Source organism: Athene noctua, chromosome 15 (assembly GCF_965140245.1).
Source record: "Athene noctua chromosome 15, bAthNoc1.hap1.1, whole genome shotgun sequence".
Classification (NCBI taxonomy): Eukaryota; Metazoa; Chordata; class Aves; order Strigiformes; family Strigidae; genus Athene; species Athene noctua.
Window position 1 is genome coordinate 19,629,417 of NC_134051.1, and position 16,034 is coordinate 19,645,450.

General features: G+C 40.3%; 1 protein-coding gene across 12 annotated transcripts in view; it reads left to right on the forward strand.

The window, feature by feature from the left end:
* TNRC6A (trinucleotide repeat containing adaptor 6A) overlaps positions 1-16,034 on the forward strand; it is a 95,010-nt gene that overhangs the window by 45,902 nt on the left and 33,074 nt on the right. For 9 of the 12 annotated variants that reach the window (XM_074919485.1, XM_074919484.1, XM_074919479.1 and 6 more), the window contains 3 exons: positions 2,358-2,393; positions 11,328-11,418; positions 15,001-15,022. In XM_074919485.1, the coding sequence (XP_074775586.1) occupies positions 11,359-11,418; positions 15,001-15,022 (82 nt within the window). In that variant the 5' untranslated portion in view covers positions 2,358-2,393; positions 11,328-11,358. The remainder of the gene's footprint in view (positions 1-2,357; positions 2,394-11,327; positions 11,419-15,000; positions 15,023-16,034) is intronic. The other 3 variants (XM_074919489.1, XM_074919486.1, XM_074919482.1) reach the window with 1 other exon arrangement.

A 16,034-nucleotide genomic window follows, 5' to 3' on the forward strand; every position in this document is an offset into this window, starting at 1 on the left:
TGGGCTTTATCTGGAGCTTTAATCTCATGTTAATTATAAGGATAAAAAACCCCCCGAATTTAAAATGCCCTCTATTGCATGGAGAAATCTCTGCAATTTTAGTTAATTCTGTCGACTAAACGCCTTTTTAGCATTATTTCTTTTGCATAATTACAATATCAAGTTCTATAATAAAGTTTCTTTAATGGAGTAGGTTTTTGAAAAAAAATATGATTTAACTTTTCTGTCCTAAGTTGTGGTACCTAACAGTAACTAAAAAAACTAATGAAGGATTTGTTTGGTTTTTTTCCTATGAAGTTCAGGCAAATATTGCTGGGAGGCAAGAAGTACTTGGTTTTGGCAAGAAACTTGCTTTGAACTCAAATAAACTGTATGTTGCCATATAACTCTTAGGTCCTTGCTTCTTTTTCCGTGAAGAGTTAAGGGCAGTGAATTTCCCAATAGCAAGTTTTTATTTGAGAACTTTGTAGAACGGGCAGTTTCTTTTTTCAATTGCTTAGCTCAAGAGTAACATTGAATTAAGAATTCCGTGCCAGTAATATGCATCACTTTTGTATTTAAGAAGTTATTTCTTCTGCACCATTTATTTTTAGTACGGTGACTTTCTTGCAAGTCTCTACCTATTTCTGTTGTTTACATTCTTCGCTTTTGACTTTTGTCCTACTTTCTTTTTGTGTTCTTTTTCAATTTGACCTTAAGGGGACTTTTGCTAGCGAACTTTTAAAGGGACCTTTGCTAGGGCCACTTGCAATATGCTGAAACCCTGAATATAACTGACAGAATATTAGTTTCTGGTACCTTACTTTTTTACTTGTTTACTGTGCCTAATCATTCTCCAGCTTCCAGACTGATTTGTGATTACACTGTGAAAACAGATTGGCTTTCCTCTGCTGTCAGTGTGTGTCTTTCTTTTTTTGGTGATATGCTTAAGCATGAACAATTTTTCCCATTTTGTTGTTGAAATACATAGAATCTTTAAGTTTCTTACCATATTGCTTTAAGAACACTTACCATATTGCTTTTAAATACAATGTCAAGGTCATTTGTAAAGGGACTTGAAGAGAATGATTTCAAATTGTCACTCTTTAAGTAATCTGTCTGCAAAAGGTTCCAAAATGCTGCGGAAAAAAAAAAAAAAAAAAAAAATCATTAGTGTTCTGTGGAAAGCACGCAGTGCATATTTGATGCCAGAAGCAATTTCTGAACTGTATTGTTTAGCCGGACAGAGTGCTAAGTTCAAAACGATATTCTGGTGCAAGTCTTAGCAAGTCAGTAGATCTTCACATTTTTATGACCTTAGAGAGATCTCTTGTCACTATCTGCCACCCCTGCCAGCGTGACAAGAAGTGAAAGTAAACTACAGAACTGCCTGAACTCCTGCTTCCTGGGGGATGGGGACAGAGCAAGGTTCACTGAGTAAATTCTGATCCGGAATGGGTCTCTGTTTTCTGACACAGAGGTGTAGGCTTTAATCATTTAAAAGATTCAGATCTGGTTTTAAGTTAACGGCAGTATACCGGCTGTTTTCAGAAACGTGTATTCTAAGTGGTTTATGTTTGGTGAGGGAGTTTTCATCACGTGAACACGTAGCCTGATCAGACTCTGGCCTGCCTACTCTGGATAGGCCTGATTAATTGTTTTAGTGCTGTAGAACTCCACAGATAGCTCTCATTCTTTCTCTAATGTCATTATTTATGATCTTACTAAATTTGCAGTGACCTAGTCAAATTGTAAAAAAGCAAATATAGTTTCCTGGGAAAGGTAAATAGACCTATGCTACAGGTTTTTTTAATGTAAAATTGGGTAGTGTATATACAGGCTGTAGACTCCATGGGATGTTGGCACGCCTTCATGTAAGTCACCTTTGGAGTTTATGCTTATAAATGAATGGGTAGTGAATATTTTTTGTTTTACTAGGAATATTGGCTTAGACCGCAGGTTTGCGATAGGATAAGTATTACAGCTTTTGCTACAGCTTGCTTGTCCAGTTGGAGTGATGCCGTTTTAAACTCGGGATTAGCAGTTTGGCTTGTTTGGCCTTTTGGAAAAGAATCTTCATTTGGTCTGTGTTTGCTTTCAAACACATACGTGCCTGGTCCTATGCGAATATTCCTGGTCCCAAAAATAAGATTAGTGCATGATTTGCAACAGTAATTCACATAAATGTATTGCTCACTGTATTGTTGCATAATGTTTTGAGTTAAATGTCACCCGTTCAGCCTACTGCTGAACAAGAACTGCCCATTATTAACTGGAGGAATGTCAGAGTTAAGTTTGGTTAAATTCAGGACCAGTAAAGATCACCATTTAGTTCCTCTGATTTAAGAAATAACTCTTTAATTCTGTTTGGTAAACAGGGCTTTCCTGCCTCATTTATGTGGAACTGAGAGAAGGTAAATATCTGAAATACGTTTACAATTTATTTTTCTGAACACAGGAGGTTGACTCTTCCCTCACAAGCATGCGAATTAGAGGGAAAAGTCACACACTGCTTTCATTCACCTGTGTGTCTGCCCCAGAGATTCCATCTGCATTGGTTGCAGACTGTCTGTGTTCTGGGAGAGCAAAGTTTTTTCTGCCTGAGATCATGTGTACCTCTGGATTTCATCCATGTATTCCACTAAGCTACTACTGTACAATTTTATTTTCTTTTACTCTTCCATGTTAGAATAACTATCATATTTCCATGAGGCTTTCCTTATCTGCTGCAGGAAAAAAAAAAAGAGATGGCTCAATGATAGTGGTGTGAAGAAACAGTGACAAATGTAGTCATTTCTGTTGATAATTAAGCACTTGATTTTCTGTTGGGTTTTGCGGGAGGTGGGTTTTTTCCTGAAAAACTTCTTACAGGAACAGTTTATTGCAGAGAGGCAGCATTCTATTCATACTTTTCAAGACCTTTAGAGATACTTAGGCAAAATTATGCATTCCTTTCTCCTCTACACACATTTTTCCAGGTCATGCGTAATTCTCAGGTTATCCCCATAAGGTAACTTGCATTTACCATTTCTTTTTCTAGACTTAAAGCGAATCTGCTGTGCAATATACTTCTTGACTCTGCGTTAACAAAACTGAAAGTCTAGAATATGGGTGGTCTTACTGTTCAGATGCTGGGCTGGAACAGTTGTTTGGGTTTGTGCATCTGTTACAGATCTCCTACGCGACCAGTGTGATTGTGGAGAAGCAGTTTCATCGATCTTCTCCAGTTCAGCGTTTGTTAAATGAAGACAGGGATTGTTTATTGCTGCTACTGAAGTCTTGTGTGTTTAGATGATAAACTTCTTGGGAAAGGGATTTGTCTTTTGTATGCTTATGTAGCAGGGAACGTCTCAGACAAAACTTGAGGGCAGAACTGTAACACATTGTTCCAGGACTGGCATGTTTACAGTGCTTGTAGTTTGGATCACAGTTCTGTTGAGCCAGCTTCTGCACAGGGGAAAGGGGAAGGATGAGTGTGTTCCAAGTAAGTGGTGGTAGACATGGTAGGTAGCATTCTGTCACTTCACTTTTAGGGTGATAATTTAAAAACTGAGGTATTTAAAAGAAAAAAAAAAAAAAGTAGCTGACACACATTTAATAATTAATTATTCATTGAAGTAATTGTTTCAATTTTTAGCTTGGCAGCACCTCTTCTATACGTTAATGGCTGGAAAGAATTAACACACATACATGACATCTGTAAATAAGTGGTTTTGTTTTGCTATCAGTGCCTGAGGCTTTCTTTGCTCCTGGGTAATATGCTGAGTGGTGTTAGTTGCCAGAGCATTTCCATTTAAGGCACTGGTGGGTTTTGTTGGGTTTTTTCGTTAACTTCTGAGTACTGGTTTCTATTCCATAAACTTGAAGAGTGCTCCTTTTGGTGTAGTAAGGTATTTTGTGGAAAGGAATAAAGGAATTGGAGGATCCATTTTTAATCAAAATACACATTTTATAATTGATTCTTGTATAATGCTGCCTTAGTAGAAAAGCTAGCGCTTTTTTTTTTTAGAAACTGAGACATAATTTTTATTGGCAGTTGTATCTAACTGCATAACTTCAAAAAAATTAAAGATTAGGGAACTCGTAGGCCACAATACAGAAAAATTGTTAAAGTCTCAGCAGTATGTTTGAAAGTCTGTGGAGGATATCAGACGTAGATTGAATACGTAGTGTGTTCACACACACGTTTACTGTCTTTGCAGAATTGTAAAAGATCTTTCAATTCCAGATACTTAAATGTAGTTATCTGGCAGTGTTCCACCTGTGGCACTGCAGGCTAATTTATAACTAGAAGAAAAGCAAATGGTGGAAAGGATTTATTTGTTTGCTCATTTTTCCACAAATTTATTTTATATCTTCGTCACCGGAAATTTTAGAGTGGTTTCAAAAGGCACTGTGTCTAATTGCTTCTAATTCTTTCTTTTATGTTTACTCCATGGAGTAAATGGGTAGGAGGTAAACATCCCTGAGCAGCTAAGGCAGAAGCTGGTGTTGGGGTGCAGCAGCCGGTGTGTTACCAGCGTCTCCCGCCTCCCGTGTCAGTGCGTAGGCTGAGCCATGCGCGTCGTCCCGAGCAGCGGCCTGGCGAACAGCCCTTGACCTGCAGTTAGTGACCCAGGCCGGGGAGAGCCTGGCTGGTCGTTAACTGGTCTCCTTCGCCCGGCGGGCAGGTGCTCCCCCGCGTGACCCCCTGCCCGGTGTCGGGGCGTCGCGGTGACCCGGAAAGCCCGGCGCAGTCAGCGCGGGTTAGATGTGCCTCGGAGCCCCCGGCGGGCTGCCTGCGGGAGCCCCCTGCCCGGCCTCGCCGCTGCTGGCGATGGCATCAGCCTCTTTCAAAACGTGCGAGCACCATCTTGTGGGGCAGCGGGAGGGAAAGGAGGCTCGGCAGTGGGGTTGGGAGCTCCCTGCCCGCCTGCGGAGCGTCCCGAGCGGCGCTGGCATCCCCTGCGGCGGCGGCGGGGAGGCCTCGGCCGCCGGAGGAGCGCGGAGAGTCGGGGAGCCCAGCGAGCGGCCCTCAGCGGCGCGGGCACCCCGCTCCGGGGCACTGCCCGCAGCGCCCGCTGGCCACCTGCTTTATTGCAGCGTTGAGGTTTGCTGTGTGCGGGGAATAAATGCTTTCGCTCAGAGAGAAATACTGAGTTCAAATCAGAATAATGCAGTGCTCTGTCTTAGATCTTAGTTTGTGCCAGAATTCTTCTCGTACCCGCAATTTCCTCAGTGAGGTGACTAGAATTGTACTTTTATTGTGGCATAACGTGTTTCCCATTCACATATTAAAACAGCACAGATAGCATGCTGCACAGACATTAATTACTGCATCCTCAGTGCATCTTCCAGGGCAGATGTGGGTATGCTTGATTCTCCTGTTCCACAGCATAAGAACAGAGGTTAAATAAGTCTATTTCAGCCCAGATATTTTGACAATACCAAGCTGAAGCTTTTGAAATCATAGATGAATAGAACTTTTTAAAAATAATTAATAAGTAAAATGCAATTTGATGTAAATATTACCTGAAATGTTCAGATTTTGAGCATGACAGCTTTTTTCCAGTTCGCAAACCAAGTTACAAATTGAGCCATACAAAAATAAAATTAGAACGGTCAAAACTCAAGACAAAGAAGTAGTAATGAATGCTGACTGTAGAAGTAAGAATGTAGCTGTTCTTCACTTAATGGCATGTGATTGTGATAATGATGAAGTGAAAGACTTCATATCAAAAATCACCCAGAATCGCAAGGCATGTTCTGTCTTGCCAAAGAGATAACTGTCCTAGAAGCTTAAAACGTGCTTTTTTTTTCCTGATGGCTTAATTGAGGAAAGTGTTTTGGTAATTTATTGGGTTTTTTCTTCTTATATAAACAAGAATTGTGCTGAGGTACACAATTAGAGGAAATAAATAAATAATAGTAAATATTTATCTGACACTCAATCTGTTTAAAATTATGCAGATAATAGTGGCTTCTATGTTTATGTTCAGAGCCATCAAATGTGTAGTCTCTCCTGAGATCAAGATCTGTTTTCGTTTGGTTTCACTTGAAAATAAAGCACCTTTCAAGTCAAGCTATTTAAACTTGAAGGCCTTTGCTCCAGTCTCAAATGTGAATTCCGTGGGTATTTTATTTTCAGTTCATCAGAACTGAAAAATAAGGTTTGCGTTTCTGCTCAGACCATTTAACCTTGAGCAAGCTAATCCAATTATATAGGAGGAAAAGGAAATTCCCTGTACATGTGTGTTAGTGAAAATTGGATGGCTGATGGGGGAAATAATAGAGGTCTGTTTATATATTCACGTTGTGAATCCGAATTCTCAGTCGCTGCTTTTCACTTGGCCAGCTGACGGACCAAGCGTGCCGCTACAAACATTGCGCTGTACGAGGTCGGTGGATCAGATCTACCCAGGTGTAGGGAAAAGCCCAGCAAAACAACTTGTTCATTTTCTGCTTTTGTCTTGTTACTGTGAGGCTGGATTCCTACGGTATTTCTTGTTACGTGCTGTGAAGTAACATGAAGCTGCTGATAGTTTGTACACAAAAAATAATAGGGCAGGAATAGGTAGCTATTAAAGTCTAAGATGATAAATGGGAAATAGTACGTAACACTTCTGTTTCTCACGGAGTAGCATTAAAAATGTACCTTGTTTGTTATATGTTCTAATGGGTGTTGGAATCTGATGCATAAATACTCTCATTTGCTGTCTGTTGAGAGGGCTGTGTATGAATGTGTTAGAAAGAATAAAGGAAATTTTTGCTTTCAGCTGTCAGAGATGGAAATTGAGGAGTTCTCCTTTAGACTGTGATGACTTAATAGGGAAATCTGAATTTGTATTTCAGGCTTATGTTTATGTAAGAGGGTAGAGGGAATAGGACTACCTTGAAAGAGTCAGTTTTCAGTGAAGAACAGAGGCAGTAAGGGCTTTGCTGTCGTTATTTAATTGTACAGTGGGTTAGTTTTGCTTTCCAGTCACTGAGATTCAACATTATAATGGTAATCTAATATTCTTTTAAAAACTTGTCATGAACTGTATAGGTAGGTGATTTCTTTTCAGGGGTCACCTAGGGTCCTGATCCTAATCCTAGGGGGTTCTTAAGGTCTTCTAAACTGGCTTTGTAATCTAAAATCAGTTTTTCTTAAATACATGAAAATAGAATGATCAGAGTGTCATAATTTAGGAGTTGGATTGTTCCTGTGTGGAAACAAAAAAAGGTGCTCTGGTAGAATATTCCAGACATATTGGTATATTGTTTGTTAGCATCTGTATTCTAAAAATGAAATGTAATCTTGTTGATTTAGCTGTAGCAGGATTGATGGTTTTTTTCTTTTTCTCTGTGAAAATACTGTTTTGCATTCTGCTCGCTCTTTAAAGCGCTATAGCTTTCTTCTAAAAGCTGAAGGATTTTTCAGTTAATGTAGTTTTTGTGTGACACACTGAAATTTGTTATACAAAACAAGTTGCTAGTGGCTTTCTTAACTCTCAGAATCCTTCTCAGGTTATTAGAAATCCTGTGAAAAGCCTTTTGTTCCAGTAATGTACCATGCTGCAGTGTTGACTCTTCCCACGTCAGAGGTGTTCAGCCGGTGCCCATAACTGCGGTGGCGGTCGGGAGGGAGCCGGGCTCTTTCCCCGGGGCCCCCCAGCCTAGCAGAGGCAGGTTTCGGCCTGGTTGCTGGTGTCTCCCAGCAGCAGCTCCCAGGTGCCGGGGGTAAGGTCTGGCAGCTCATCCCGTCTCGCGCTGACGTGCACAGCCAGTGCTGGGCACCCCAGGAAGGAGCGGCCAGAACAGGCTGATTGGTGCATCGGAACGATTGCTCTGGATCACAGCTCGCTCCCCCTTGGACCCAAGCAGCCTTCAGCGCAGGGGACGTCATGGGAAGGTGACAGGAGTTCGTGCGGACAGCCTGTTGTGACAGTGCTTGTTCCTGGGGTGAGCCGGGGCCCTGCTCGCGGAACCTGAGCGTGACCTGGCGCTTCTGGGAGGCGAGATGGTGAGAGGAGAAGGGCTGCAGGCACAACGCTTCCTGCCCAGGGGAGGAAAATATGGCACTTGGCCTTTTCAGTTGGGCTAGAGGTCTCTCCTTCTCAGCGGTACTTCAGGAAGTGCTGTCTTCCTGAATAGCGCATCGGTGGCGACTCTGTGCAGAAGTCAGCTGCAAACAGATCGTGTCTTCTATCCAGCATGAACTGGGATAGATAGAAGCTATTTTTTCTAGACTGATTTCAGACCCACACGCTTCTTGTATTGCTTACCAATTCCAATTACCTGTTAAAAATTGGACTATTCCAAATTAACTCAAAAGTGAGGGTCAGTGTTACCAGCATCAGTTTGGTTACAGATGCTCAGGATGCAAGACAGTGAGGGACAAAACTGCCAAATGTGTCACCCTTATGGGGCACAGATGTCACTGCAGGTTAATTGTTACCTCAAACTTGCAAAGCATCCAAGGAATTGTCTTAAATGAAACTGGCCAACGGAAATTGTTTTCTGTAGTTACATGACTAACCTCTTAGTTGTCTGTGAAACAATTTTTGAGGCCTAATTGCAAATGCAAGATTGCTTTTTGCAGTAAGACGTCCTCAGTGAATCTTGCAGCCAGGTAAGACTGTGCTAAAATGCAGAATAGCCATGATGTGTTTGATGATTTGATTTGTCTTACAGTGCACCTAAAATACAGAGGGGTCTCAGAAATACCATTTTTAGGTTGGTTTTTTTTTTATATCAATACATCAGAAGCAATTCTTTTAAAGAAGAAATAAGTAATGCTTGTTCTCTGTTAGAAGAAAATCTTGAAAGACAGAATTTGATTTGTGGAAACTTTTTAGAGCAGTGGTCTGTCTGTAGCACATTACTATATGTGTAGGGTGGAAAGAATACTGGTATTGTTTGACTGCTCATTGTCAAAGCTGCTGCAGCTCTACGCTGGGAAATACCTGCAGCGTCAGACCGCTTTTGTGAACACATGCAGCGTGAGTTGACGGGTACTTGTAACTGTCACCCTAAAAGTGGTAGAGGAGAAAAGAAATGCTGGATATACAATAAATCAGTGTTATTCCAACAGAAGGGAGCACTGGGAAAAGAAGCAAGTAGAGGATGAAATCAGATTTGCAGTGAGAACAAAGATCTTGTCAAGTAGGGATGAAAAACAATTTCTGTTTATATTAGTTGCTCTGCAGATACATGTAGCCAAGCTCCAAAGGTTTTCTGTTTACAGAGAGAAATCAGAGATGATACTTGTGATTAAATAAAGAAATACTTGTTAATTTTGTGAATATAAAACTTTCCTCCCTCCAGACAAATTGATTTTTGCCATCTAGATAAAGTATAACTGTTGTCTGGCAGTATTAATAAAAATAGATTTGAGAAAACTGCTTCAGTTACCCAAAATGCAATCATATGATTTTTTTTTTTTTTTTTTTTGTTGTCTTGTGTTAATAGCCTCGGAAGTTTCTGTGCCCTATAAATATTTTAAATATTGCTGGCTTTTTTCTTCCACAGTCAATGTCATGTGAAAATACTACCTTATCTCTTTTTGTTTGGAACTAATATTCATAGTAGCCAAGTGGCCACAAGCTTTGAACTTTAAACGGAAGTGTCGTTACTACGGCATTGTCCTTACTGGGAGGAGAACCACTTTCAACATCTTGCTGAAGAATCTGACAGTGGGACGGAAGAACAGTTTTAAAGTTTAAAGGTAGAACTCAAATGGGTAGCAAGAACGTTGCCGCATCCCGTTCCAAGTGTCGCAGAAGTTAGGACTTGTCTGAAGGATGCGGTTTGCCCAGTGAGAGGGTAGGTGTGCGGTGGGGCTGGTGGTAAGATTCAGGGCGTCAGAGGGATGTGTGGTGGATATACTCTTTAGAAAGAGATCTGGAAAAACATTTTCAACGTATCGTTTTTTAATCTCATCCGCCTGACTATATGGTCAGGGCTCGTGGACCAAAACTTTACAAGTTTTCGAACTTGGAAGCATTCCTGACCCTGAAAGAGCAAAGAAGACTCTTGCAAGTAGGCTTTCTAGTTCATAAAAATGCTTTATTCTCCAAATCTCAAACTTTGAAGTAACTGAATATTAGTATGTTCCCTCTCTCTCTGCCTAACAAAACCAAACTGCTGCCACTGTTTTACTTTTATGTTCAGTTTTATTGTTACTTTCTAAACTTCAGAATCCTTCTTTCTGTGAGCAATTGTTTTTGTTCCCATGTATGAAACAACTGACTGATCTTCTGTTGCACATTCCGTGTTGTCACAAGCTTTTTGCACCATTAGCCCAAAGGCTTTTTTGTCTGCTTGTTGCCACGGTCTCTTCTGTCAGTTGTTTGTGTGTTCATTCTCATTCTTATCAAGAATCACCGCATCTCTCCAAGCATGGCCTTAAAGGAAAGTTTATTTTTGTTATCCTGAAATTTGTATCAGATGTTAATTCCTACTCACCCTGATAGCTTGCAAGGGTGCTTGCATGTTGTCAGTTCTTTCTGCTTTTTATCCTCTCCATGTTCTCCCTTTTTGCCTTGCCTTTGCTGAAGTCTGTTGTTAAACAACATAATCTGGAAAGTGGTGTTGCTGCTGTGTGTTCTGTTCTAGCGCGTGAAATGTATTAAGTGAATTTAAACTAATGTAAGAGGTTTTGTTTTGACTTTTGAAAAGTTACAGTTCTGTCACTCGATTGAGGTGCTGTAAAACTGCCCTGCTGTTGAAAGCTCTGGTCTGACCGTGCTCTTCCGTTGATGTTCCTTCTAGTTCATGTGTCCTTTACGTCAGCAGTCCCGTCCGTGCAGACACAGCCAGCTATCTCGCTGCTCAGGCAGGAAAACGTGTGCATGCGGGTTGTTTCTTGGCAGAGGTGGTGGTGTTTAAGATCAGTGGGCTGATGCCGATTCCTCCCTGGCTGGCTAGGCACCGTGTTGATGCCAGAGGGGGTGCCTGGCTGGGGAGGGGCCCGTTGCTTGGCTTGTGTGAGCGTAGTCAAACCCTGGGCTGGGTCAGGGCCGGTGGCAAGTGCCAGTGGGGAGCTGGGGTGCGAGAGCTCAGTTGTACAAATTCACAGTAGCAGGTAGAGATTCGCTAACATCTGAATTTATGCTGGCTTCTGAGTCATATTAATGTCTAAGCCTTCACTGTACGTTTTGGAAAAAAGAGAAAATCTTAACATGTAGCCTGACACTTCATCTGCTCTTGAAGTTTTGTCACTTGTGATTTGCAGTGAAAGTACATAGTCCCTGTAGAAATATTATCCAATTAGAAGTAAAATTCCCCAGTTCCTTTTGTGTCACTGTGAAATAATTGTTCTAAAATGAATCTAAGTGTGTACAGATTATATTGTGGGAGAGTTAATTACAAACTGTGTGGTTCAGGGATTTAGTGCAAGAAGAGGAAGAACAGTTGATGGAAGAAAGGAAAAAGAGAAAAGAAGACAAGAAGAAGAAGGAAGCTGCTCAAAAAAAGGTATGTTGAACACTAAAAAATAAAAACCTGTGCTTATGGGTTACTTTTCATCACTAGTAACTCTGTTTTAGCTGTTGCTATTCAGCAGTGTTTTCTTTTTGATTTAATGTTTTAAGCTTTAAATGTACTGCCTTACTTAGTGTTAACTGACACACTGAACATCTTCACTGGCTTTGTGTACAGTTTCTTCAGACTAGATAATCTTCTGAGATGACCATTCTTTTTCCTGATTGTCACTTGAAGTGGTTTAAAGTTTAAAAACTTCTGCAATGTCAGTTCATTTATTATTAGAATATAATAATATTTTTTTAAGGTAGCGGCTTTCAGCTGTATCCTTACTTTACCTTCTTATCCTTAAGTATCGAGATACATGTCATAAAACAATTTGTGTTAGGGAAGGTGGATAAAAATGGTATCTTGGGATAGAAGCATCACAGAAATGCTTGTAGACACTTCAGAATTCCTGTTTACTGTCGATGTATTAATCACAGCCATTGATTCTAAATATTGACTCTAAGCCTGAGAGGAGCTTGTAAATCTGTTTTTAAAAGCAACATGTTCATTTCAGTTGGTTTGCTAAGCGGTGGTAGCAGAGTGAACCTGCTTGGCAGTTTTTCTTTGATTCCATTGACTAATTCTAGGGATTTATTATATAGTCGAAAAATCAGTAGTCAGCTCTCCCTTTTTGTTGGCCTGAATAAAGGTGTTCATTGCACACCTGTACAAAATCAGGTATCTTGCAGCAAATCCAAGTGAAACAGTACTGGAGCGATACTCCTTGAAGAGGTATTTGCTCATATTCCAGAATGAGAAGTTCTTTTCAATAGCTGACAGCAAAGCTGCATAATAATTTTTGGACCTCAATTATAAATTTATAACTCATTTTCCTCTTGGAATTCTTTTTTAATCAGAAGTTGTAACAGGAAAGCAGATTTTGAATCTTCTAAGTAAATGATTCTTCATAGCTGACTTTCTCCTCCAAAAATTTAGTTTTTTCATGAGTTTGAAAGGCATGCTTTAGACTGAGATTTGTAGAAGAAATAAAAGCATAAATATGGCCAGACCTTTGCCTGAAATGGAAAGGTTTGCTTATGCGTTCTGCTGCTGTGGAGCACCTGCTAGACTGTTCTTCAGAGTAAGGAAATGTTGAGTGTGGGGACTTAATTTATCAGGAATTTAAGCAGCTTCTGTGGACAAAGGAGTATGATGCCACAGGGCTGCTCATGTGCGTTCCTGGAGAAGCTTAAACTTGTTCTAGATTAAAGAGAATATACCTCTGAAGAGCCATGGTCACGAACAACTGCCAGTTAACTTAGCTGTTAAAAAAAAAAAAAAAGTCCTAGTACAGACATGGCTTGATTCTAGATTAAAATGAGGATTTGCTAATATAGGTCACAAGGAAGGGAGAATCCCTTTTCTGTGAGTAGTTTCAGGATGACCAAAATTGCTCCTTCTGTTTTTTAAGCTAACTTTGGTTTTGATCTCATAAGAACATACTGTTTTGTGTTATCAACTATAGGCTCTCTAGCAAAACCTTTAAAGCATTTAACTGTGCACCAAGTACTGATATATTTTGGAAGTCCCTAGCTGAAATATGTTCCATTTTTTTAGAGAATACCACCTTAGTATAAAAAGCATCCAGAAGCCTTGTCCTGTGTTCTTTCTCTTTGCTGGTCTCTTTGGGTGCTGTGAATAGCTAGAAACAGCAAAAAAACCTGAAAAATTCTAAGTTTTCTTGTTTTCCTCTTCATGGGCCAAGTGCCAAGGTAATGAATTGATTTTTAACTCAAGTCACAACTGGGCAGGGGGTGAGATTACAAACTCGTCAGAGTAAGCTCTAGGCATGGCAGGAACTGAAGAGTCATCATGTAATCACGCTGTGGAAAAACTAACACTTGGGGTTTATATATACTGTATTTTTTTAACAATCGGAACTCAAAGGAGTAGTAGAGGAGCAGCTGCGATCACAGTGGTAGGACACTTAGGGAAGGTTTGTTCTGTGCTTGCACCCCGACGCCGAGCAGCTTCCGCGGGACATCAGCGGTTGCATTCCACCTCCTCTCTGCGACAGTATAAAAACGTGTTTTGAACACGTCGTTCAGAGCCAGCTGCCCTGCATACAGCATCCTGGCGTTCCCAGTGCGTACGGAACTTCCCAAGCCTTCAAAATAATTTTTTTCACAGAGTTGTTGAACAGAGAGCTTGATGAGAAGCTGTGGTGTTATAGAGTGGCCTCAAATACGGCAGCTTTGGAAGATGGAAGAGGGGCAGTGCTACGGGGGGAGTCAGTGTAGTGGGGATAAGTAGACAAAACTGGAAATGAACGTGGTGTGGGTGTGTTGATATCCCGGTGTAAGCGGCCATTGGCTTTATTTTTGTGTTGTTAATTCCGGTGGCTGATGTATTGCCGTTAGTAGAGTGGATTTTCTTCAGAAGAGATTTTGCAGGCGTCTTGATCTTTAGCTATTTTTAGCAATCTCTAAGAGCTTAAATCATAAAAATGAAAAGTTTATGCTCAAGGTTTATTGGGAGCAAGAGGGTGCATTTTAAACTGGACAGAATAACTTAAGTTTTTGTATGTAACTTGGTCATTGTAAGCTTAGGAAGTTGAAAAAGAGGGGTTTTCTGTTAATATGCTCTTGATTTCCTTAAGAGAAGTGAGAGGATGGCGCTGAAGAGCCATTAATAAAGTTTCAGTAGTCGGCCACAACAGTGCTAATGTCTGAATCTAGCCAAGTCTTACATCAGTCGATGAATCAATACATTTTTCTTGCATTCACACACGTTCTGTTTTCTCTCTGCTCTGTTTTAATTACAGGCAATCGTAGCTTAAGTATTATCTCAAATTTATTGCATGCTATGAATATATACAGTGTCATAATTAAAATGGGTTGTATACAGCTACCAAAGTGACCACGTCAAATCAAATTTCATTTTACTTCAGCAGTAGTGCATTTTAAAAGTGATAATTAAGAAAACTCCTTCCAGATAGGAAGAACTATGATCTGTGCTTTTGGGGGTTCCTTTATGAAGTTGGTTTCACTATGTTTTGTAGTTAAAACTGAACAAGTAAGGTGCATTTCCATACAAAAAAATGCTTCTCTCCCCATTTTTATCCTATGGTAAAATTGTATTCAGGTAGATCTCTTGGCCGTATCACAGGTGTAACCAGTTGAATCTTGGTAATGAAAGACTTAAAGTATTTGCATTTACTTTCTTACTTTTAAATTTCTAGGTCCCTCCCTCTTCCCCTGCCATATTCTGCAGTAAAAGTGGTGGTGGTTCTTTGCTTCCAGGCACAGTTTTTAACTCGTTTCAAACACCTTAATTTGCAAGTTTAATTCAGTCTGTTTCATGTAGTTATCTTTCACATTAATTTGTTTTCTATAACGTTTAAACGGCGTAAGGAATAATAGGCATGGGCTGGTTAGAGAAACACTTCTGAAGTAGATAATTAAATAACTTTAAAACATTTTAAAAGAGGAAAGTCAGAAGCTAATGTTGTTTTATGAAGTAGCACGTGCACATGTGGTTTTTCTCTTTATCTGCCCGATCAATGACACTTCTTTTTTCTTATTCTAGGCCATTGAACAAAAAATCAAAGGTAAGTTACTTTAGAGTTATTTCTATTCTATATATTATTTCAGTGTTTTTAAATAATGTTGAATCAAATGTGTCACCTGAAAGCTCTTCTCAAAAGTAAAAGACGGGATCCTTGAAACTTCAGTTGCACTTCTCTGTGCCCTCAAGAGACTAGAAGGGTAATGGCTAAGGGTTTGTTCCAGGGATTGGAGTCTTCTGTTCTTCCTATTTTCCATTCTTAATTACTTACACAGCACAAAGCATATACTTAATACCTTGAGTTCTTTTCCTTATTTGCTTTTTCCTCTTTTTTTGCTTTGTTTGAAAAGTACACAAACACTCTAACACTTCAGGTGTGACCATGTATAATGGGTCACTTTGAAATTTCATTTCCAACTATTGTAAGTGCAGCTGGGGTTGGGAATGCTTGATAGTTAAAACTAGACATATCAGTCACTTGTTGACCTATTGCCTGTGGCACAGTGATCAGGATGGTGCTTTCTGAAAGGTGTAACTTGGATGTTCAGTGCCAGGCTGGGAACGCTGCAGTTCTTCTGAATGTTTGTGGGTTTTGTACAGATCTCCGCTCCAACCGGCTTCTGTAAAGGGCAGACAAAGATTCTTTTGGCTTTCTCTTTAGTTCTAGCCCATAACCTGTTAGTTGGGAAGTGAATGGTAATTGCGTAAGTGATCGTGTGGAGTGCTTGCTGAATCCCCGTTTTCTGGGAACTTTGGGTTTAATTTAATACTTGAGCAGTGGTAGAAACGGGAGCTTGGAAGCCCTGCTTAGCAGAGATGCAATTACTGTTGGAAAAATCAAAAAGTGTTTGAAGTGCTGTTCTCGCATGAAGGTAGTAAAATGGTAGAGGACACACGGCGCTTGAGAAGGGATGAAGAAACAAATGAAAGTGTCCATTACTGAGGCGTGTGTTTGAAGAAGCATCCTAGTTCGTGTGGGGTTGGAATGGAGGAGGCAGGTTCTCCACATAAAAAACGCTCTGATTCGCCTGCCAAGGACTGCAGTACCATTACTG